The sequence below is a fragment of the Lepisma saccharinum genome, chromosome 25, assembly GCF_977018435.1.
Source record: "Lepisma saccharinum chromosome 25, izLepSacc3.1, whole genome shotgun sequence".
Lineage (NCBI taxonomy): Eukaryota > Metazoa > Arthropoda > Insecta > Zygentoma > Lepismatidae > Lepisma > Lepisma saccharinum.
Window position 1 is genome coordinate 7,626,375 of NC_139253.1, and position 24,911 is coordinate 7,651,285.

The 24,911-nt window shown below is 38.6% G+C and overlaps 1 protein-coding gene across 4 annotated transcripts in view; it reads right to left on the reverse strand.

Annotated features, from left to right (window-relative positions):
• Positions 1 to 24,911, reverse strand: part of LOC145979030 (endothelin-converting enzyme homolog) — a 124,757-nt gene that overhangs the window by 21,821 nt on the left and 78,025 nt on the right. For all 4 annotated transcript variants that reach the window (XM_083112104.1, XM_083112107.1, XM_083112106.1 and 1 more), the window contains exons 5-14: positions 21,020 to 21,181; positions 20,256 to 20,339; positions 19,093 to 19,298; positions 16,811 to 17,032; positions 13,608 to 13,724; positions 11,125 to 11,269; positions 10,694 to 10,811; positions 8,987 to 9,083; positions 4,922 to 5,098; positions 2,562 to 2,665 (exon numbers count right to left, since the gene is read on the reverse strand). In XM_083112104.1, coding sequence (XP_082968230.1) covers positions 2,562 to 2,665; positions 4,922 to 5,098; positions 8,987 to 9,083; positions 10,694 to 10,811; positions 11,125 to 11,269; positions 13,608 to 13,724; positions 16,811 to 17,032; positions 19,093 to 19,298; positions 20,256 to 20,339; positions 21,020 to 21,181 — 1,432 coding nt within the window. The remainder of the gene's footprint in view (positions 1 to 2,561; positions 2,666 to 4,921; positions 5,099 to 8,986; positions 9,084 to 10,693; positions 10,812 to 11,124; positions 11,270 to 13,607; positions 13,725 to 16,810; positions 17,033 to 19,092; positions 19,299 to 20,255; positions 20,340 to 21,019; positions 21,182 to 24,911) is intronic.

The window sequence follows — 24,911 nt, forward strand, 5'->3', positions numbered from 1 at the left end:
AAGTTTGTACTTTTGGGATAAAGTGTTGTTTACGGACGAGAGTAAATTTAATATTATCCATAGTGATGGTAGAATTTTGGTGTGGAGAAGCCCAATACTGAGCTTGACCCTCAAAATCTCTTGGCTACAGTTAAACATGGAGGTGGTGGCGTTATGGTCTGGGGCTGTATGTCAGCCTCAGGTGTTGGAGAACTCGTCTTTATTGAGGGAACTATGGATAGATTTGTCTATTTGGATATTCTGAAGAATAATTTGCAGCAGAGTATCGATCATTTGGGTCTTGGGAATGATTTTTACTTCCAGCAGGACAACGACCCTAAACATACAGCTGAGATTGTCCGCCTTTGGTTGTTATATAATACTCCCCACACACTCAAAACTCAACATCAGTCCCCCCGACCTTCACCCCATTGAACATCTTTGGAGCCATTTAGAAACCAGACTCCGAAAACATGACATAACAAGCAAGAATAGACTGAAAGAGGTCATTTTGCATGAGTGGCACAATATTACATCTGAAATAACCACGCCTCTTGTTCATTCTATGCAAAAGAGACTGACAGCTGTTCTCCATAACAGAGGAATGCATACTAAATTATGACGACATGGTATTTGTTTCTTTCTTTTCTTCAAAGTGAACTTTTATGTTGGTGTATGAATACTCTTGTCCAGCCAAAGAAGCGGGTAATGAGAATGTATTGTATTTTATTTTTCTACAAGCAGCATCTGATATTTATTTTTGTTGTCAATATATCGTTTGGTGCATACATGGTAAAGCATTAACAGTCTTGGCTTCCTTATTGTTTTCCTAGCTGCTGCAATTCGTGCTTTCTTCCTTTCAGTTCCACTGTATGATTGCTTTTGTCCATCACTGTATACGAGAAAATAATACAATTCTACAAAGTGAAGTCTCAGAATTAACGTGCAAGAAGTACATTATTAGTATTAGTACACCAGTAGCCTATATAACCAATATAAATATTATATTTCTGCATAAATACACATAAATTTCACTCTGTGCCATTTTCAGAATTCTATTATTTTCTCCTGTACGTACTTTAATTTGTGTAAAAATGTTATGCAGTTCAAATTGTATCATTGCCTTTTATCATACTGTGTAGTATTATTTGACAGCATGGCAATATTACGTAAAGAATATCTACCACTTGGAAATCGAAAATTCGTTCTCTATTAAACAAATATGTAGAAAAGTGGCGCATAACAATTAAAAATAAGGATACCCTTAACCGTTCGTACTCTCTCTAGGAAATGAATTTTTTTGCGTAATTTTTGTTTTGTGTTCGCGGAGATTTATTATGTAGTTGAGTTATGAGTTTCTTGTGTGACTATTACTTCATTTTCACTGTCGCCAACTCCCTATGCTATGAATTAAATGTGTGGAACTGTGTGTTATGTATTTATTGTTTTCGTAGTGTTCTTTAGTTTTGAAAGTCTTGATTTACAGAAGCGTGAGAAATGTATGAGAAAGGAAGTTGAAATGCAGTTGCGTTATGTTAAAAGTCTCTGCAATTTGTGTTTTAAATAATATATGGGAAAAATTATTCTTGTAAACTGATTTTAAATTTCATATATTTACTAGTTCTGCAATAGTCAGTGCGTATCTTACAAGGGGTGTCCAAGTGCATTATCCCCCCTTATAGAATGAGTTATAGTAAATTTAAACATTTTTCACTGTCATCAATAAATTGCTCTTTAAAATAACTCATTACCTATTAAGGAACTAATAATTATTAGGAATTATATTATATTTACAAACTGTGTTTAAAAAAATATTGGTAATTTTTTCGAAATTTTGATTCATTTTTTACTATTTCCAGGTCATAAATATGCATATCTTTTTTTTCATTTTAAATAATTTCTAGGTCATGAAATACCTTGTGCTAATCAGTAGATTAGAGATTGTTTAAGCGCTAGAGAGCGGATTCATAAATTCTGGAAATGGCAAAACTTCAAGCATTTCAAGTAAATGTGGGAGCGCAATTGTGATTGAAACACATTTGTTGACATCTGATTTACTATGAGATTATGACACGTGCCAAAGTTAGTCATTTAATTTCGATAACACTGATTGGTCGAAGGATGGTTTCCTGGCTCTTAGTAACAACTTATTCAACGCTTCGGGTTTAGGAATGTCCTCCATCCATCTTCATTCAGGGCCGGCCTTCACTAGAGTGTAGTGTTAACTTCGTTGCCTTGTAAGCAAGGGGTCCCGGATTCGATACCCGGTTGAGGCACATAGTGAATCGGATCCCATTTTAAATTGTAGGCCCAGTCCTGATTAGCCTATCTGTGCATAAATTGTCTTAAAACTTCACTCGGTACACGTGGACAGGCGATATAGGCTATTTTTAATATTGGCATAGACAAAGGGAAAAGCCATTAGACAAGAATTGCTCTCCATACATTCAATTCTATGCACGCTTAGCTAGAACATACACTAACATCTCCAAATATGAATATATATATATATATATATATATATATATATATATATATGCACTTGAAAACAATCCTCCCTCTCATTGAGAAATGGAATATACCTGTCTCTTTCCGGTTTTCTGCGAAGATCCTCTATCATCCTTTTGACAGAAACATTGGACAGCCTCATGTAAGTTTCGAAGAGTTCTCCTTCCACCACCTCTGCCTGGAAGAGAAAGTTCATATGATAGAGTGATGCATTTGCAACTTGGGATCGAGTCACAACTCCCGAAACAGCCACGAGCCGGTGACGTCATTTCAACGCCGCAACTATAGCGTATAGTTCAAGTCCTGATTCGAACGCCACTTTATTTCAAAGAAAGTTCTGGAAGATCAGTTGCCTCTGTTACAGAAGTAAACAACCATCTCCCACGTCCGCGTATATCCTCCCCACAAACCTTTCCACCAATAACGTACGTTATGAACTGACAACTCTTGTCAAGTCCACGTGGAGTAAAGGAGGTGTTGCCAACTCAGTTTCATTAGAAGTTTCTTAACGTGAGGTTGCGGTTCCGTTACCTTTGCTAGGCTGTGTTATTATTTTGGGAGTATAACGTCGCAGTGAATGAATGAATGCCTAAACACGGCAGGTAAAAGTGACGAGAGCCCCACTGGCGTTCGAATCAGGACTTCAACTTTACCCTCTTGCGATTATTATGTATAACACACGCACTCACTAGAGTGTATCCAGAATGAAAATTTGAGGGGGTCCAGTATATGATTGGTTTCTATACGTTCAATTCTTCCACCATATCATCGGTGTCAAAAACTTCCAACCACATCACAAATGTGTCATTACACGCGAAATCACCCAGAACAGGTTGCTTCATAGTCGTGGATTTGCTTCATTTTTATTTACTGATAGATACTTGGTCCAATATGACAAATATGTAATATTAGACTTGTCCAACAATTATTTTGAGTTACTTTTTTTTTTTTTTTTTTTTAAGATTTGAAGATTTCCAGAAATTGAGTGGACGAACGAACGCATCGTGTGACACAAAACATGTCATATCTCGGAAACTATGTAGAGTATTGAGATGATTTAAGTATTGTTGGAGGGGAGAAGGACAGTACTAACAGAAAATGACTATATTACCATTCTTACCTACTCAGAAAGTACAAAAATCTTCAAATAAAGTAATATGTTGTGATGAAAAAGACACTCCACTTCGGGTAATTGTCTGATAGGGAGTCCCAGGTTTATCCACAATGAAAATATTTGCACAGCAAAATCAATACATGTCAAATATAATATTAAAAAATCAGAAAGGTAATATTTCAGTATAGGGCGTATGAAACAATTTTCCACTAGCATACAGCTATATCTTTGACAAATTTCCCTAAAACACTCACAAATTACCACTATTATGAGTATACATAATATTGATTTATTGACTTGGTGTTTTAAGTCCACTTTATGCACAGTAAGGCTAATCGGAACTGGACCTACAGTTTAAAGTTGGGTCCGAGCCACTATGTGTCTCCGCCGGGTTCGAGCCCGGTACCCCTTGATTACAAGGCAATGACGCTTCCACTGCGCCATCGGGGAGGCCCTACACATAATATTGTTAGAAATGTTGAATAAGTGGGATGTTCATCCACTGTTAGTTCACAGATATTGTACTAAGAAAAGAGTTTTTGTCCAGAATGCAGATGGGTCAGTCCATACTGAATGTTCCAGCACTGGTTGCTTGACCACTTTTAAAATTTTCAATACTTTGGTTGTTTTTAACACCTATGCAGTGGTAGTCAAAGCAGGCAATATTTTTCTAAGCTTGATTTTGTTTTAAAATGGTGGCCATTTTTTGCAGTTGCGATAATTATGATAACTCATCTAAGAAATATGATAGAAAGCTGTGGTAAACAACTTGGCTTTCACTACATTTCAAGCATTATTTTATGTTCATTGCGTTTTTGCACCATCTCGAATGAAAAAGGGCTGAAATTTAAGGCCGCAATTTATATTCAATTTGAACAAAAATCAAAGTTTATGGATTTTTTTTAGTAGGGAAGTAATATAATATAAGAGCTATATATTTTTAGATAAAATATATGCATCCAAAGTCTTGGCAGAAAACAGTTTAGCTCTGATACTGGTTTCTTCTTCTAGTTAAAACTCTTTAAAATTGCCCAATTTTTATTTCTTAAAAAATGCCAGCCCGTATATCTGAAGACCTATAAAAATTGATATTTACAGCGTAAATTATACTCTGAGAAGTGCCTGAAAAATAATCAAAATTGATTTTCATTGGATAACAAAATTACAACAGGGGGAAATTATTTAAAATCCTTCCAATTTATTAGTTACCCGGTGGAAGCACATAGTGGTTCGGATTTCACTTTAATCTGTAGGTCCTGTCCCGATTAGCCTTACTGTGCACAATGTGGACTTAAAACACCAAATCAAAATCAAACTTACTCCTTCGTAGTACTCCTCCAGCTCGCCAGGTGTCAGCAGCCATCCTGGGAAGCCTATGAAAGGCCTAATGGCTTCTGCTTTGTCCAAAGTTCTGTTTTTGGTTATTCCGTCCATCCAAGTAAGTCCCTTTACTATTTCCTTAAAAGTGTCCCTGACGTCGTTTATCATTTCAAGAGCCTGGAACGAAACAGAAACATTGAAACCTGAAATCTCGAAGAGAGATGGGTACTATTATCGTATGGGTGAAACACCTACGAATCATATATTTCGGACTTCTTTACATTGCTAACGTGTTGCGGAACATTTCTTAAGGCGAAATAATGCATTTCTAACTAAGATAATGTTTATTTTCTCTATTTACGAGTACTTACTGTTAATTGTTGTTTCGAATCTGTAACACATTATGGCCGTCATAGCATACAGGTTTAGGGGACATTCTGAGAGTATTTTGTCGATTTATGCAGTAGTGCAACCTCGTTCACCGGAAAATATCTACTTTCGTGCCCCTATTTGAAATTATGCTAGTACAGTGGGATCCATGAGTATTACCGTGCAAATTGTCCATGACTACTTTCATTAATTTTTCTCTTGCATCCTATGTGTTTTTTAGCGATGAATCTTTGTGTATGCTGGTGCAGAAGTTGTCAACAGCTTGTTTTGAGTTTTCTTTTAATTCTTGAAGCTCTTATTTGGTCAAATAGAGTGCATGAACGTGGTGATGGACAATTTGCACTGTAATACTCATGGATCCCACTGTACGTCGCATTTACGTGTAGAACTTGTAAAATAACCTTGCGATTTACCACGTTCATTGTCCGTACACAGCAATTCGGAACCATCTTTCTTTCGTAATTCGTTAATGCTCTTCCTTTACGCACAACACTCTTGCAACCTTGAATATTGACGTCAGACGAGGAATGCCTACGTGGTTAGGTTAGGCCTGTTAGGTTAGGTTCCATTAGCATAAATACAAAGAAAAAATAATATTTTCGCTAAGAGACGCGTTACATTTGTATTGCCTAACATGAAAAAGATTTCTCCTGTGACGTCAGAACACAATGTTGCTAGAGTGTTGTGCGATAAGTGACACCATTCGGGTCGGAACCATCTTTCTTTCGAAATTTGTTAATGCTCTTCCTTTACGCACAACCATCTTGCAACCTTGAATATTGACGTCAGACGAGGAATGCCTACGTGGTTAGGTTAGGCCTGTTGGGTTAGGTTCCATTAGCATAGATACCAAGAAAAATTATTATTTTCGCTAAGAGACGCGTTAGCTTGTATTGCCTAACATGAAAAAGAGCTTTCCTGTGACGTCAGAACACAATGTTGCTACAGTGTTGTGCGATAAGTGACACCCATTCGGGTCGGAACCGTCTTTCTTTCGTAATTCGTTAATTCTCTTCCTTTACGCACAACAATCTTGCAACCTTGAATATTGACGTCAGACGAGGAATGCCTACGTGGTTAGGTTAGGCCTGTTAGGTTAGGTTCCATTAGCATAAATACAAAGAAAAATTGTAAAAACAGCTCTCTCCTGTGAAGTCCGAACACAATGTTGCTACAATGTTGTGCGATAAGTGACACCCATTCGGGAAAAATGGCTTGTTCCGAACTCGACAGGTGGTTCTAGTGAAAACACGGCGAGGCTGAAACACTGGCTACGGGGTTGCATCGTCTTAACACACGGAACATTGCACTCTCATGCAAAAAGCAAATGGCGCGAGCAGAAACAGCGTGTCGGACAGAGATTTTCGCAGAAAACAAAACGCATTCACATTAAAATGGATCAAATCTACATTCAGGAACTTCCAAAACGCTCAAGAAAATGTTTTCCGTAAGTACTTTCTCCTGTAAATTTGAAGGAAATTTGAAGGAATCCGTTTTACCCATACGATAATGTTACCAAATCTGATTTTCTGATTCTTACAGAAAAGATAACATGGTAAATGTTTTCGATATAATATATGGTAAATTTCTCGTATCGGAGAAACGGCTGAAATTTGCTAGTTCATTTAATTTGAATATTCGTTCTTACGTATTCTGCATTGAGAAAATTTGCTGAAGGTGGCATTTCGCTTATTTCAAGGAAATAAGCTCTATTTGCGACATATCGAGTAAGTTTTCTTCGTTTCTTTTTGCCTTCGGTAACACGCAAAATGGCGGTCACAGTTTCACTACCGTACTCGGCATGCAGTGTTTCCACCCCACTGCACCCAAATATACCTACGTAGCCCCACAAACAATTGACGCATAGCCCCACGAACCATTCAAACATAGCCCCACGAACCATTTCCGGTAAGGTAGGGTCACTATTCATCAAGAAATTGAACATTTTTAAATGGAAGGGAAGCAAGTTGAATCCAGTTTCTGTGTTAATAATGGACTCAGGCCTGAACTTGACAACTCCAAGGTATTTTAAATTGAATTTCAATTTTATGATTTGTAAAATAATAATAATAACGGTAAAATGTTAGTGGGAGATTATGAGTATTTTTTTAATTGAAGGGATAGCATTCCCACATCCCCCCACTTTCAGCACTGCTCAGTTGAGTCGCTTAAATTAAACGATAAACGCAATATCAACAACTTAGTTCTTCTGTACATAGCCCTAGAAATTAAAAGATACAGCCGATTTCGACCATAGCCGCTGACTTTGGGGGGGAGGCATTTCTACCCCCCAAATTCACGTAGAACGGTATATTTTATGTATTGTTTATGCCGATCTTGCCCTCCTAAATTTATCTCAAGTTGTCGCCTCTAGTCTCGACACCAGCGAAAAGTCCATGCTGTCAAGTCTTCTTCACAACTCTGTCTGTTTTGCAATTCCTTTACCATTACTTCCACATGCTTCTGGAACAAATTATCCCTGGAAATCGAAACCTCCTTCTTCAGTTGCAACATTAAAAGAAAAGCGAAAGCTTTATTTTTAAATAAATTAGAACTGGAAATTTGCTTCCCAGACTGGGCGGCGTGTACACTAGGGTTCCCAGACGTCCCGTAAAATACGGGAACATCCCGTATTTCGTTAAGGCATCCTGTTGTCCGGGCAAAAGTCTTCGGGACAGCTTTTTTGTCCCGTATTTCAACGATAGGAATCCGTTAGGAAAAAGTAATAAGAGTGTGTTATGTGTATTCCTGGTACTAATTCAAGTTAAACGGTTGTTCTCTCAAATGAACTCTCTATGGACTGATGAGAGAAGCAAGCTGTCTGTAAAAACTGTCGTCATTTTTATAGCGAGAATTGTGTCATTTTTCAATAGGCTGCTTCAAAACAAACAACTCTTGAGTGAAATTCATTCTGCAGAGAAACATTCCAGCACAATTCAGACTTATACTTTGTCACCATGTACTGTTTTCTTTTGACTGCCTCTTCTAAATTCATTTCATTGTGGTTTGTCCAGAAATGTTTCAATATAATGTACTATATTATATGATTTTTCCATTGACCCATTCCGTGTAAGTGATTAACTTATGGATCAGTGACAATACTAGAAAATTGCATTAAAAGTGAACGTCATTTAGTGTGAAAAGTTCCATAAATACATGTTTCCTTACCTTAATTCTTTCATAGAAGACATAATCAGTAGTGGAGCTTTAAAACAAGGTATACCCCGTTCCGTAAGAAGAAGGAGATATTGTGCATCGTTGCCTTGAGAAATAAGTGTCCCGTAATATTTTCTGAAATATCTTGGAACCCTAGTGTACACAGAAAGACAGCAAATAAGACAGCTACTATTAAACATCATGTCGATGCTATTAGGAATTTTAAATAAATGTTTCCTTAAGGTGAATTAGTACATAATGTGTGAAAATGTGAAAATACGTAATTACTGGTCAAGTGGACGAGAAGTTATTATAGCCTAAACTTGGCCATGTAATGAAAGTCGTACATAAATACATATATATATCTCTATCACTTTTGAATCCAATATAGTGGCTATTGGTAAAGGATGACTCGTCAAATTCTTACGTAATTTACTCGTTTCTTTCTCACAATAATAACGAAATAAACTGTAAACCGTGATTATCAAAATAATGATATGGATTGTAGCGCCATCTTACCTTTTCCTTGGATTTATTGTTGAAATATTTTTGAACGTATAAGTAACTAACGGCCATTCCAAAGTTCGAATTGACATTACTGGTGCAGCTTTTCCACCTGAAAAGACAAAAGAAGACTCTTAAGTGAAAGTCTCCAATTATCACTCGATTGTTACTAATTTGAAATTAAAGAGGCAGAAAAGCAAAGTAAAGTTAGAAAAATACAACTACAAGAAGGGCCTTTTCCCTTCAACAATTGTCAAAAAAATACATGGTACAATGTTTTGAATTACAAGTTGTCAACGAAATTGAGAATTATCGAAAAGTACTTAAGAGCCATTCCGTGTGAAAGTGAACAAACCAGGTTAATTTATTTTTATTCAAAGTATCACTTTTTACATATGAAATTAAAGCGAAAACTATGCAGAATTTGGAATTATTAATGCAAACATTAGTTTCATGGGCCGCCTCCCGTGGCGGAGTGGTTAGCACGTCGCGCTACGACGCCAAAATTACCGGGTTCGAATCCCGGCCTGGGCATGGATGTTTGTGTGTTCATTCATCAATTTCATCACTCATCCCCATCTTCGCAAATTAGCCAAAAGTATCACAAAAAGCGAAGTAGTATAAACCAAAACAATTAGTTTCATGGCTTTTAAATAACACATTGATTCAAAGCTATTACTTTATAGAGTAAAAGTGGGATTTTATGTGTGGTGTTTCCAATTAGTTTAGTTTCATTATGTGTGTTATACTATAAGAAAACAAAATTAATTCTAATTTCGCTCTAATCGTCTCATTTCTTGTTTTTATATCTTGCTCTGAAGCAGCCTTCTTCATTTCTGAAGCTTTTGCAATGTTCCATAATCCTACAAAGTAAATACCGTATCACGCCAAAGACGTTATTCGAACCCGGAACCCCTGCCGTCATAGCTCGATAGTCAAATCACTTCGCCACGGGGTCCTGCTAAAGCGTGGGAAGTAGCTTGTTACAAGCATATTACACCGGCGACCTTCAGTGGGAAATCATATGAAATAAAGTCAGCTTTATGCAAAAAGTACGGTTAACGACAGGATGGAACTGGCTCAACGGCTTTAACGATCGTAAATTTGAATCCCCTTTAAATAGATCGCAATAACATATCTCCGCCCAGTTGTAGTCTGAAAGTTATAGAGTAAACAGTGGTTGTCTCCAAGAGATATATTGAATATCGGTGCTACGCTAGTGTTATATACGGTGAGTTGCGCTCCCTAAAGACCCTGTGTGAGGTTTTATATGATACGGTGCATGATGTCACAAAATTTGTCACAGGCAAAACATGTTTATAACAAAAGATGTAGCAATATTTTTAGAAACTAAAGTCATCTAAATCTCGAGTAAAGTTTGCTTTGTTAAAATAAAATTGTTTCAGTAAACCTATAGGTATTTCTCAGTTTTCTGGAAGACTGAGACAGGTCATAAAGTCAAGTCTCAGAACTGTCATGCCCGTCACAATTACAAAAAAATATTTTCTGTAGCAGAAAATTGAGATGGAGGAGGAATATTCTGAAATTAAACAGCTTTAATCAATAGAATAGAAATTAAATTACATTAATTGATAAAGTTACATATTTGAAGCTGCTAAGAAAATAATGAAAAAAAATAACTGTAAATTTGTCTGAATCTCACACCCGTCATAATGTAATTGCCCTTAAGCGTAACAATTTCAACTAACTTCCCCTACGCACCTGGCAGTCTTTTGTTTAAGGCCATAAACTCTTTGTTGAAATTTGAATCCAATGTCTCGAAACTCCTGTAGAGTCAAAGAAGCCATTGCTGAGAAAACTCGCCACCAAATGTATCTCACTGAAAAGAATGAAATAATTCTCTATTACTAGGTCATTGAATTTTCATTGGTCAGAAAGTATAACAATAGTCCGCAGCATTTTAATTATATTATATTTTTGTACTAGAAAGAACTACGCTAACTGGCCAGGAAAATACGATAAGTACTTTGAACCATAACAATGCCAGTATTTTCTTCACAAGAGCAGTAGCTCTCGTATACTAGATTTTAAAAAAATGACAAATCCGAAGCGCAATTAGTTTTTGCCTTCATTACCTATCAATGACATTACAAACTGGAGCCATAGCCCCTTTCCCTAGTAGAAATACTTACCCACGCTACGAGGTTCTGTCTTTTTGAGCAGTTCCGACAGTTTGTGGAAGTATTTCTTTTCCAAAACAAGAATTCGGTCGGTCTCAAGGTCCAAGGTGACGTTCGTATCTTCCATCAGAATATCAAGGTACTTTCCCCAATCAAGCTGTCGGGAGAAAGTAAATTTTTCCCATTATCTCAGTGGGTAATACTTTTATTGATTCAGTGAATTAATTTTATCTTTTCTACAAGTCTTGATTCACATTTTTATTCCGCGCATAGCCAATTCCGTCTACCAACTTCTTTGTTTGGAGAATTTTCACCTCATTGTAATTTTTTTTAAAAAAACACATAAATTGAACCGATTGTCACAAACTATCGACCAAGCGAGTTCTGGAATTTTTTCCCGAGATTTCTGGATTTGTCAGTCCCAACTCTTCAACGTAAGTCAGTTCTGGAAAAGTTTACTAGTTTTCGAGATCTAACGTCACTTCTGTGAGACTGACTTTAGCTGTTGAAATTTTGGAAACCTTTCCGGAGCTCACGTGGTCGATATCCCACGAGAATATGTTTATCATTCGTCGTACTTAAAATGTTAAACATTTTCCATACACACGATCATGTATAACAATAAAAAAAAATAACATCACCGTTTATAATTTTCTTAGTTACGTACATTAAAACGCAATTTGATCAACTGACAAATAGCTATGTGCTTAATTTAGTAAATATGCGATATCGCCCGAACGGATTTCTTCAAATTTACAGGTGAAACTACTCACTGAAATCAGTTTCTGTAGCATTGTTGAAGTTCTTCGAGGTATTTTCTTTCGCGGAAACTGAAAACTTCACCATAGAATGCTGCAGAACAAGAAATAATCACTTTTTATGTAAGGAACTTGCATTTTTTGTAAACCGACAACATTATGCCGTTGTTTCCATTATGTACCTGCAGATGGCGCGAGCGTCGAAAGTCACGCGGTCTCGCCAGTGTTTCCAAACGTGCCTTTTTTTAAAAAAAAAAAAATCATTTTTTTAACAATGCTTACCTAACCTAACCCGACCTAACCTAACCTTGCCGGAAATGGTCCGTGGGGCTATCGTGAATGGTTTTTGGGGCTATCCGTCAATGGTTTTTGGGGCTATCGTGAATGGTTTTGGGGCTATCGTGAATAATTTTTGGGGCTATCCGTCAATGGTTTGTGGGGCTATCGTGAATGGTTGTTTGGGGCTATCCGTCAATGGTTTGTGATGACATAATGAACATGAAAGTAGGTATTTTTCGGTTAAGAAGGTTGAAACACTGCATACCCACTCCAAATCGACAAAACACAAGCACGATGCGTGATGATCCATGACAAGTGCACGCCATATTGTCTGTTACCCAAGCGGAACGAGGAAGACAAATAATGACTCGAAATATGAAAAGTTGACACTATTTTATGGAAAAAGGCATAACTTCAACTTAAATAATCTTCCGCAATGCAGAATAGGTAAGTATCAATTCTAAAATTAACGAAATAAATGAGTGAGAGGTGTTCGGGCGATATCGCATAATTACCTTTTTTTTACTTCGATAATACATTAAATTGCATAAACTGTTTGTAATGCGTTCTTGGCGCATCGAAATATAGGGAGAAATGCATCAACATTTACTTCCATCACTAGCTTTCCATCTGGTGGACTAAAAATGAATCAATAGACACGATCAGACAAGATAATTTCCAAGAAGCCAAAATTAATTAACGTCAAATGCTTTAAAAGTGCATAATAATTAATTTGATGCATTTCCAGTTACGTGTATATGAAACCTAGTGAATGAAATGTGTGAGAAAAATACTTAATATTATTTGATGCAAAAAAGATAGAAACCATACTGATTTTAATTTTCCCGTACAAAGAGGAAAAAATATACTGAAAGTGTGAAAGAAAGGAAGACACAAACTCACATTTAAAATCCACAATGCAATATTTAGAGAAGGATGTTTGGTATTTTGGTGGAAACATTTAGACTTCTGTAAATTTAGAAGTATTAAAGTTCTTAATTAATTTAAGCACATACAGGAGATGTATTACGTAGATATTTCATCTACGTAGTACGTACATATCCTGTGTGTGCCAGTGTTACAAAGGCAAGAGATCCTGTTGCGGTAGCACTCTCAAAGACTATTCCACACACGTAAAACAGGCCGGCTCGGTAGCTCAGTGGAGATGCTACCGCATAGGGGTATGTATTCCTTTAAAATTAAGTTCGAGTCCTGGTCGAGCCTGCATTTTGTTATGTTGCGAAAACCAAAAAACAAATTCGAAACTAACGAAAACCAAACAAGCAGCCTTCATAGCAATGACCTAGCCCTACAAGTCATCCAAATTTGCCCACGCCATTTTACCGGTGATACGCATGGCGGATGAACAAGGAGAGAGGAACATGCAAAAATGTGACGTTGTGAGTAGGCTTATGTGTCATTTAGATAGAATTTGAACTCTTTTCGTTTTCAACTCACCTCTTCTTTGTCTCCAGTGACTGTTACGTTCCCGTTCGTTATATTTTGTAGTTCTTCCAGCTTCATCATGTGGTACATATTGTTAATATCTCTTCTCTTCTCCATTGGAGTCATTATCTGTGGAGTAAAAACCTCCTAGTAACATACTGTATATGTTAATAAACTATATGCTATTTTAATAATACCAGGTGGATCCCACTTTAAACTGTAGGTCCAGTCCCGATTATCGTTCTTGTGCATAAAGTGGGCTCAAAACACCAAATCAATCAATAATAACAGCAGGGGAAGGAACTTCGTAACCTTGATAAGGCAAAAATTCGAGGCAGGAAACCTCGACAAGAAAATCATCAATCCTGCTGGTAGGGTTGGACATCAGGATAACAAACCCATGTCGTGAAAATTAATCCCATACTTCTAACAGAGGGATCTGAGTAGGGAAGATTTAATTATGACCATGTACGAGGCGCATCCAGAAAGTAAGTTTCCCTATTTTTTCCCCGTGAAAGTAAACATAATGAGCCGTGTAAATTGCGCATGCGCAGCAGAGCTAAGACGTATCAATCATATGCCAGGCGGACAGATCCCGCCCGGCGCCAGTAGCGAGGCAGCAGTGGTCCGAAGTGGAAGCTCGTATTCCTTCTCCCGCCGCATGGCAGTAGCGAGGCAGCAGTGGTCCGAAATGGAAGCTCGTATTCCTTCTCCCGCCGCATGCGGTGATAACGTTCCTGAATGCACAAAGCATTGCGCCAATTGACATTAATCGTCAGCTCTGTGAGGTCTATGGGGCGAACATTATGAGTAAGCAGATGGTGCGCCGCTGGTGTCGGCAGTTTTCGGAAGGTCGTCAAAGTGTCCATGATGAAGAGCGCAGTGGGCGTCCGTCCCTCATCACTGATGATCTGGTTGAGCTGGTGCGGCAGCGCATCGTAGAGAACCGTCGCTTCACGATTACGGAGTTGAGAAGCCTTTTTCCGCAGATATCGCGATCCGTGTTGCATGAGATTGTCACGCAGAGCCTGCTGTTCAAAAAATTGTATGCCAGGTGGGTGCCGAAAAACCTGACACCCGAACACAAAATGAAACGTTCAGGAGCAGCACTGACATTCCTGCAACGGTACCATGATGACGGCGATGATTTTCTCGACAGGATCATCACGGGCGATGAGACGTGGATTTCGCACTTCACCCCGGAAACCAAGCAGCAGTCAATGCATTGGCGGCATAGTGGATCTCCGGTCAAGAATAAATTCAAACAGACGCTGTCGGTACAGAAAGTGATGTGCACCGTGTTTTGGGACAGGAAGGGCATTTTGCTCATTGACTTCCTCCCCAGAGGTGAAACGGTGAACGCTGACCATTACTGTGAAACACTAAAGAAATTGCGACGTGCCATTCAAAACAAGAGGCGTGGCATGCTTACTGGCCTGTCTCGTTTCGTGGAAATGCCGTCTCGTCTCGAAAATATTCGTTTGTCTCATGACACATGGTCAATCTCGTCTCGTCTCGAATTTTTAAAAGCCTGTTCCGTCTCGTCCCGTGGGCAACACTACTTACTGCAGGTGTTGTGCTCCTCCATGACAATGCTCGTCCACATACGGCTCGGCGCACAGCAGCTGTTTTGACGGAATTTGGCTGGGAGTTGTTTGATCATCCACCTTAGAGTCCTGATCTGGCTCCCAGCGATTTTCACGTTTTCTTGCACCTCAAGAAATTCCTGTCCTCCGGTGAGCGTTTTGGCAACGACGAAGAGCTGAAGACGTCTGTCACACGCTGGTTCCATTCACAGGCGGCAGAGTTCTACGTCAGTGGGATCCAAAAGCTGATACCACGATACGACAAGTGTCTCAATTCTGGTGGTTGCTATGTTGAAAAATAGCTGAACCTTTGCTGTACCTGTTGCCAATAAATGGTTTCCTGAAACTGTGTTGGTTTTTTTAAAAAAAACTAGGGAAACTTACTTTCTGGATGCGCCTCGTATATAATGTCCTATTTGGTAAGTTAAAATATAAAAGTTTGTATTTTAAGAATGAATGTTAAATTGCCAAAAGTTGTTGGAACAAGGTTCAAACTCGGAGAAATGAAATTCATGGAATCAAGTTGCAACTCACAAAACGTAAGTGTCTTAACTCTTAGATATTCGAGGAAGCATGGCACTACAAACAGCTAACTAGTCAGGGTTGGCAAAATTGCAAAATTTGTGTTTTTTAGAAGATACAAATAAATCGTTTTTGTGTCCCACGTGTTTTGGTTGATAACGAATCTATTATTGATCCAAAGAAAGATTGTGTTTCTAGTTATAAAGTAAATACTTTACGTTGTTCTTAATTCTTTATAAAGGGGCGAGTTTCAGTATACGGCTGTTCTGCCACCTAACTTCTTAAAATACCTGTTTACCTTACTTTGGCACACTGGCGTACGCAGGCTTTTTTTCGGAGGGGGCTGTAATTATAAAGGTGCATATTACATAGCTAAGTTCTAGGGGAGGGGGGCACACAATAAGATATTTCGTAATTACCATTTTTATCTTTCGTTTTATAAGTTGTTGAAAGACAAAAAATCGGGGGCATTTTTAGTTGGGTTTGCATTAACCACTCTGCTTTTATTTGCAAATATGGATTTTCTCAAAATTTCGGGAGGGCCTGTAACCCCATCAGCCCCCACCTTGCGTACGCCAGTGCTCTGGTATGTACGCTGTTCGAGAAGGTTGAACTCGGTTGCCAGGCCCCTATCCCCTGTTTTCCTAAATATCATATTTTATTGTGAATGCAACAAAATACAAGAACATTGACAACAACAGTGCAGAACTGTTTCATTCATATACTGTTCAATTATAAAAGGTTTTTAAACACTTCTAAAATAAACATAGGCATATGTTTTGAACGTTGTCACAGGGTCTCATTATGATATATTTATTTTTATATTGAACATATACATGAACACGATTGCATGTAAAGACAGAGTTGGCGAACACAAAAGTAACCACATACTATCAAATATCAAGTATCAAAATTTGTTTTAAACATGTGTAAAAATGTTTAAAACACTGTGTTTAGAAATGTTTGAAACACTGTATTTAGAAATGTTTAGAACACTTGTAAAGAACAAAGTTGTGTGTTTTAAACGTTTAAAGCAAGTTGTTTTAAACACTTTTGGTTTCAAGCATGCCAACCCTATTTGTAGTGATGACCGTTTACCAAACGCACCTTAGCCAGCTGTATGGAAATGTTCATGATGTCGTTGGCAAATTCCTTCGCCGTGCTGTTGTCCATCTTGTACATCTGCGACTTCGATCCGTTCATCCAGAGGTGCGCCTCGTACGTCTCCACCATCTCTTCAATGTATGCTCTGTACGCGTCTATTTCCTTCTGGAACCTTTTCGGATCCAAGAGATACCGTTCGCTGAAGCCAGGGGACACTTGGTCAACCTGCGAAAGAAATATTTGACGTTAACTTTTTCAACTGGCAAAAAAGAGGGGAAAGCAGGTGCACTTAATTTTACACGAACGAGAACAAATCCTCTGCGCAAGTAGGACTCGAGATGGCTCGACCAATGAACGCGTGAGAGGGGAAAACTCTGCTGCAGCTACCAGACGTTTGCTCCGCTCACTCGCTTTCTCCCCTTCTCTGTCGTTATGCGCGGCCTTGCTCCACATATTCCCGAAATAGAGTGTATCTCAAAGAAAAAAAACACTTCATCTCAATGGATATTATAGCTCAATTGACTTTCTTGCGCTTTAAATATTGCATTTGTTTCACATTTTTTGAATTATTACTTTTTCATTTCTTATCTGTATAGCGTATAGGTATCAAGGTCGACAACTTAACACCACTTATCGTTTCGATGCTACGAACACTTGAGCTGACCTCCGTGGTGGAGTAGTTAGCATATCTCGCTACGACGCCAGGGGTCTCGGGTTCGAATCCCGGAATGGGACATGGTTATTCTTTGTGTGTCCCTTCATCAATTTCATCATCAATATCCTACGTAATAAAGAGTTATTTCCCCCTATTCTCATCCTCACAGAAAACTGCAAGATAAGAAAAATATACAAATACCAAAATGAAGAAGAATGAACATCAAATTCTTCTATTTGTCACAAGCATAATATTTTGTTATACGTAGTGCATATTTTGCCATATTTTCGTTTTTTTAAAGCTGTACCAAAGAGTGGATTATGAATAATATCAGCACACCATCTTCAGTATGTCACTGTGTACTAATTAAGAATGAATTAATTCAAGTTACCTTCTAAAATATGAAATGTAAGGGTTATAACGAAAATAGTTGATAATTGAATTATAAAATATATCTAATAACTGTTGTTGTCTCTTTTTTTATTTCAGGAAACCATATTATTTGCTAGTTCCCCAGGATGTCACTTACGCTGAAGGTACGTACATGTTAGTATTATTGTATGTATTTGTATTATTAGTGTGATAGTAACGACCTGAGTACGCGCTCCTAGGGGTAATCACAGAGGGGGGATAATGGTGCAGACCACACTATAAAAATTTTGGGGGAATTCTTTTCATTAAAATAATATATTTCTCTAAAATATACGTATGTTAAAAATAGTGCAATGAGGGGGAGGGGGGATTCGGAACATTTTTCCCTATTAATTCATTTTCTGCAAGCGTTTTAATTGGGGTGTGCTTAGCAGTAATTTGAAGCCGCTTTTGCTTCTTAGGTGCACCACATCTTTTGGGGGGGGGGGTAGATCAAGTAAAGTGTTCATTAAAGCTAAATGAAAGCTGCTTTCAGTAATAAGTAATGCTGGGCGATATTGAAAAGTTATTGTCCAGGCGATTTCAACTAGACGATATATTGTCACGATATTTTGGCGATATATATCGTGTCGACCATATATCCTCATGATATTTTGGCGATATATCGTATCGACGATATATCTTCACGATATTTGGCGATATATATCGTGTCGATGATATATCGTGTCGACGATATATCCTCACGATATTTTGGTGATATATATATCGTGTCGACGATATATCCTAACGATATTTTGGCGATATATACCGTGTCGACGATATATCGTCACGATATTTGGCGATATATATCGTGGAAACGATATACCGCCGATATCACGATACGGAAAAAAATATCGCATGATATCGTCCGTGACGATATTTTCTTGACGATATATCGCGATATCAAATTTCCGATATCCTCCATCCCTAGTAATAAGCTAGCAGTGGACACGCCGTAATTTAATTATGGAAATTATGACATGATATGGTGGGACGCCTTGAAACGGGAGGTAAAATGTATAAATTTCACCTTCACTAAGGGTCCTGCCATTCTGAAAAAGAAATTCACCTCTCTACGACAATTAAGTTAGTTTTCTTGCTGCTTTTTTATTATTATTATTATTATTATTATTATTATTATTTGGGCGGCTAGATTGAAAAACTGAAATGTTCCCGTGCACTAAATTAAGACACACTAAGTAATATATAAAATACTCACCACCATGGTGTTCCGGCTCGTGTTCATAAGATCCTCGCTGATCCAAAATCCTATCAGAATTCCCGTTCCCAGGTTCCTCTGGATGTTCGCCAAGGTGGCCAGCCAATCCCAGTCCTGGAAAGATCCTTCTATTGGTGGTTCCTTGGTGAGGTTCAGGTTTTTCATTGTCCTCATCATTGGTTCTAACCCAAGGTCTTCCAATCTGTCTGTACGACATAACGGTAACACAAGATCAGCTTTAGTCCATGCTAGTAACCCCCAATTGTTGGGTAATGAAAATCAGAGTATTTATTTCGTTATTGTGCCCCTTGAACGCGTTCCGTGTAGCGGCTGGAAACGTATTGCTTGCCGGCGAAATATCAGAAAGCACAAGAAAGGAATGTTTTTGTAAGATGATCTGGAGTGTAAGAGAAATGGTCGAAAATGATAACACCTATACTTAGTGCATATTCATTATTTTTTCCTAAAATGTTAAAGACTTTACTTTTTCATAAAAGCACTATTCTTTGGGGGTGGTGTTCTCAAAAGTAAAAGCCATAAGCCACTATACTGAACTCTTAACTCGGGATTGCCATTAACATCGAAGCTAATTATTGTATAAAGATCCAATAAATCCTATTCAATTTTTAAATAATTTCCCTTATAAACGGTTAAATTTGCTGTAGGGAAGAACGTGTTTAAAACGTATGTTGCAAACATGAAAACAATTCGTGAAAGATAGAGAAAAATGAGCGTAGACAAACAAGTGATCCACGAAATGAAAAGATGTTTGTGTGATTCTGTTTTATAGTTATTGCTAATAATAATATGGATACATCCCCCTTCAAAGATAAGGTGGATATCCTATCCACGTACATATGTTTTCTTTTCTGCTTTTCTACCAAACTTTTGTTGAAAATTTCGTCATGTTATTCTACTTTTCTGTAGCTGACATCATCAGAAATAAAAAAAACCCGCGCTACTGGTGGCGCAAGTGATAAACTAGGACATAAACCTACGATTGTAAAAAGAAGGGTCAATTTTACGGCAAAACCTGAAATAAAAATCATACTTAAAAATATATTGCAACCAACTTTAATCAGGTGAATAAAACTTTGGACATTTTAAAGTTGAAGATTTTAGTTAGTTGTAACTGAAAACGACTTACGTATTAAAATACTGACCTGTGTCGATACATGTTCGAAATAATGTCTTGGCTTGTGTGACAGGAAATGATTCGTTCATTGTAGAATTTTTCTCCAGGATACCTGTGAGGAAAGAATAATTTATTTTAAAATCATGGAGGACAAAAAAAGTCACATGAAGTAATTTTGAAAATTCCGTACAACTGACAAATACACACGGATATGTGCAATCATACTGTTTGCTCTATGTCTAAGGGAGCTTCCAGACCAAAGCGACAGGCGACAACTGACACGCGACATGGACACCTCCAGCCATTAAGTGCGCATGAGCAACCACCAGACAGAGGCGACATGATGCACGATATTTAAAAAAATACCCAGTCTGAGCGACACGCCGGTACAAGCGATATGTGCATCTTGTCGTGTCATTTCAGTACGAGAGATTGAGTTTATTTCTGAAGATTGGTTTCTAAGTTACATGTGTAGCTTCTCGTCTGTCGCTGTGGTATGAAAGCTTTCTTACCGTCCACATGTCCCGGAAATATCTTGGGCAAGCGAACGAAAGCAAGTCCTCTGAGCAAGTAGTGACCAATAAACGTGAGAGGGGAAGTGAGTGCATGGAGGGGGAAATGCGACTGCAGCTACTAGCTTTTAGCAGCTAGTAAGCACTTTGCACCGCCAACTCGCTTTCTCCCCTTCTCTCCGTTATGCGCAGCATTGCTCAACAGTTTCCAGAGACATGGTATAGCCTATTATAGTTAATGTTTCCTACGAAATGTTAAAAGGCAACCATGATGGAATACCCTTGAGATCCCGAAGCAGCTCGTCCACAAGAATCCTGAATTGGTCCCAAGCTGCCCACGTGTCTGGGATTGGATTCCTCTTGATCCAGTTGCCACAGGCGTACTCGTAGAAGTCATCACAGGGGTCGACTGTTCTGTCAATATTTTGCAAAATTCTTGCAGCTGAAAAGACAGGCACATTTTAATGGACATCCCATAAATATAAATCTACCAGCGTATTTGAAAGCAATGGCGTTAGTGTTCTTAATTTCTTAACTTTATTCATGAATTAATATGTACCCTTGAAAGTAAATATTAATAAATACATTATGGCATCATCATAAAGGGAGCAGTAGTTCGATGATGTCTAAGCTTGTTGACAAACATAAAGTTAGACTTAAATTACTTGTCAACTATTTGATCTAATAGGACGCGGCTCAACTGTTGAGAAGCACTTATGTAGCTTGCTACAATTACAGTTCAACCGAGATGAGAAGAACCCCAGGAAAACTCGTGAACAGTTCTTTGTTTTCTCCTCTCGCTTCATCTTTGCTCGTGCCTGAGTGCCATATTTTTCATCCTCTCCCTAGCTTCTCTTCGTCAGAATCTACTTACTTACTTACTTAGTCGATCCTCTTCTACCTTGCAGTGTTGAGGTTTCCTAGAGGGTCTTCCATCGGATTCTGTCTCGGGCCAGCTCCTTTGCTCTCCTCCACTCTCCTCCTCTAGCCTCTACAGCTACCTTCACATCTTCTTCCCATGTTCTTCTGGGTTTCCCGCGTGGTCTTGCTCCTTGCATCTTTGCATTCAAGGCTTGTTTAGCTATTCTGGAGTCTTCCATTCTTTGTATGTGCCCAAACCATCGTAACTGGTTCTGTTCGATTCTCTCAAGCAGTGGTGATACGCCCAGGCTAGCTCTAATGGTCTGATTCCTAATTTTGTCTCTTCTTGTTTTCCCTTCTATTTTACGAAGAAATCTCATTTCTGAAGCCTGTATTTTACTCATATGTTTATTTGTCAATGTCCAGGTTTCACTACCATAAAGTAATGTAGGTAAATATATCACTTTATACACACGGATTTTCGTATTTTTGGTCAGTAATGGATTATTTAGGAAATTTCTCTTTAGCTCATTAAAGAGTCTCCCTGAGGCTTGGGATCGAGCTATAATTTCACCATCTATTCTGCCATCTTGCTGCACTATAACCCCGAGGTATTTAAAATCTGTAGTCTGTTCTAATGTCGTTCCATTATTCAAAGCAATCTGATGTATATTTGGCTGTCGTGCCATCATCATGGTCTGAGTCTTTTTATCATTTATCTTCATACCCCTCTTTTGTAACTCTTTTTCCCAGATTCTCACGTTCTTTTGTAAATTTCTTTCGGAATCTCCCAATATTAATATGTCATCGGCGAAGGCACAATGGTTTATATATATTGGTTTCAAAAACCTATACCCCAGCTTGAATTTCTGTACCTTCCCATTGCATGATTTAATAACATCATCCATTAAGGTAACAAAGAGGAGTGGGCTAAGGATACATCCTTGTTTAAGTCCTAGTATAGTCTCAAACTCTTGAGACTCTGCGAGTGCGGACATAGTTTCTACATTTCTTATACAGACTCTGCGTTGCTGTAATTAATTGATTGCTAACATTTCTCCCAGGGCGAGCCTCAGCTACTGGGCGGGTCGCAGGTGGCGGATAGCGAATGGCCCCCAGATATGGGGGTTAGCTGCGAATAAGGGGAAATCCAAATAAGCAGTCCCGGACCGAGGCAAACTGCTGCCTTGCAGTGAGAGGGAGAGACCTCAAAGGCTAAGGGAAGAAACCTTAGAAGAAAATCTAGCAGGCCGAGGGCTATAAGGGAGGCAGCCCCTCCCACAAGGCTTTGGAACTAGGGCTGATAACCCGAGTGTCCGAGATGAAATTATTAAAAGAAACTACAGAGGAGAAACCGGACTGATTAAACTGTTGACGACCAAGAGAGGGAAAAGGATAATGAGAGTGGCAACCTGGAATGTGCGTGGACTTGCTGGAAAGGAGTTTGAATTAACGACGGAAATGGTGAGAGCAAAGTTGAATATATTGGCGGTGACAGAGACCAAGAAAAAAGGAAATGGATATGAACAAATAATAGAACCAAATAGTGGTGAAAGGTTTCTAATGTTTCATTCAGGAGTAGGCAAAGAACAGAGAGCAAAAGGAGGAGTGGCTATAGTAATCTCCGAGGCCTACAGACATTATGTTAAATGCTGGAAATTCATCAATGGAAGAATAATCTTGGTAACTTTAACCTTTCACAGTAGCATAAATGAAGACACTACTTTTATTGCTATATATGCACCAAATGAAGATGATATAGCAGAAGAGAAAGATAGATTTTACGAAGAGCTGCAGAGGACAGTGGATGACACCATGGGAGCTGTCTTTGTATTAGGTGACTTAATGGCAGAGTTGGAAACAACATAGAAGGAATGGAAGGGCTGCTAGGGAAATACGGCGAGACGCACCAGAATAATAATGGGAGAAGATTACTAGATATGTGTGCAGGAAATGATTTTGTAATTACGAACACAATGTTCCCACATAAAGAGACACATAGATATACAAGAGAAGTCCCCAGCCGAAAGGAAAAATCTATTATTGACTACATATTGACACAGAGGAAACAGTGGAGATTTATCTTAGATGCAAGAGTATATAGAGGTTACGAGATTGGAAGTGACCACTACTTAGTAATTATGCAGTTACATGTTAATATCAAGACCAAGGACCCTGGTGATAACAAAAGGAAACCTAAAGAAAGAATAAAGGTATATAAATTGAGAGAAGAGGCAAGACAAAAAGACTATCAAGAGGCTGTGGAGCAAAGGGTGGAAACATTGGAATGGCCCACTATGAGAGAAGATAAACTGGAAGAAATATGGAGTTTATATAAAGAGGCAATCTTAGGAGCAGCGGCCGAAATCTGCGGAAAGTCCAGCGGAAAGCAACAACAGAGAAGAACAGCATGGTGGACGGAAGAGATAAAAGAAATGGTAAAGGAAAAGAAACAACGGTGGAAAAAATACCTACTCACAAAACATTTAAGTGACTATGAAGCTTATAAACATCAAAGATTAGTAGTGAAGAATATATAATGAAAGATGCAAAACAACAGTCATGGGAAAAATTTGGAGAAGCAATGGAAAGAAACCTACAAAATAACCAAAAGCTGTTCTACAAAGTATTAAAATCGATGCGAACAGAGAAGCAATGTCCCAATGTCAGAATCTACAACAAAGTTAAATATTACGTCTCTGCTTTCCCCCCTGTACGGTTCCCCCCTTCATGACGATGCAAACACTTGGCACTGAATGTAGGTGACGACGATGTGTTGTAGAACGTCGCGCATTTTGACGACGCAGGGGTAGGTTTGCATGGGAAGCAGCTGATTACATCGCGCATCCTCGCCTACACTGAACGCAACTCAAACCGACGGCTGGGAAACAGCAAATCAGCGATCAGTTGAATTTTCTTCGACTGAGATCGGGCATTTTCGAGTCACAAGGTACCGAACGTTGTTCGCGGGACGGAACAAATGAGCGTTGGGTCCACTACATGTTGCCATACGTTCTGTAAAGCGAGAAAGAGTCTTCTCGGGAAACGGTATTGTCAGAAATCAGCGGGGGTTAATGGTACAACTGCAGACGCGGTCCTGAACGATGAAGTTTCCGGTAGGACCACCCACAGGTCGGAATGCTCGCGGACACACAGTCATATAAAGACAACTGGCAAAGACAGAAGTACGCTTGGCAACGTTGCTTCGGGAGAGCGATGTGATCCCTTCATCTTTTACTTCGCAACTGAGTTTGTTGACACCCATTGGATCACACACCCCCGAAAATGATTGGGGGACAGGACGCGCCAGA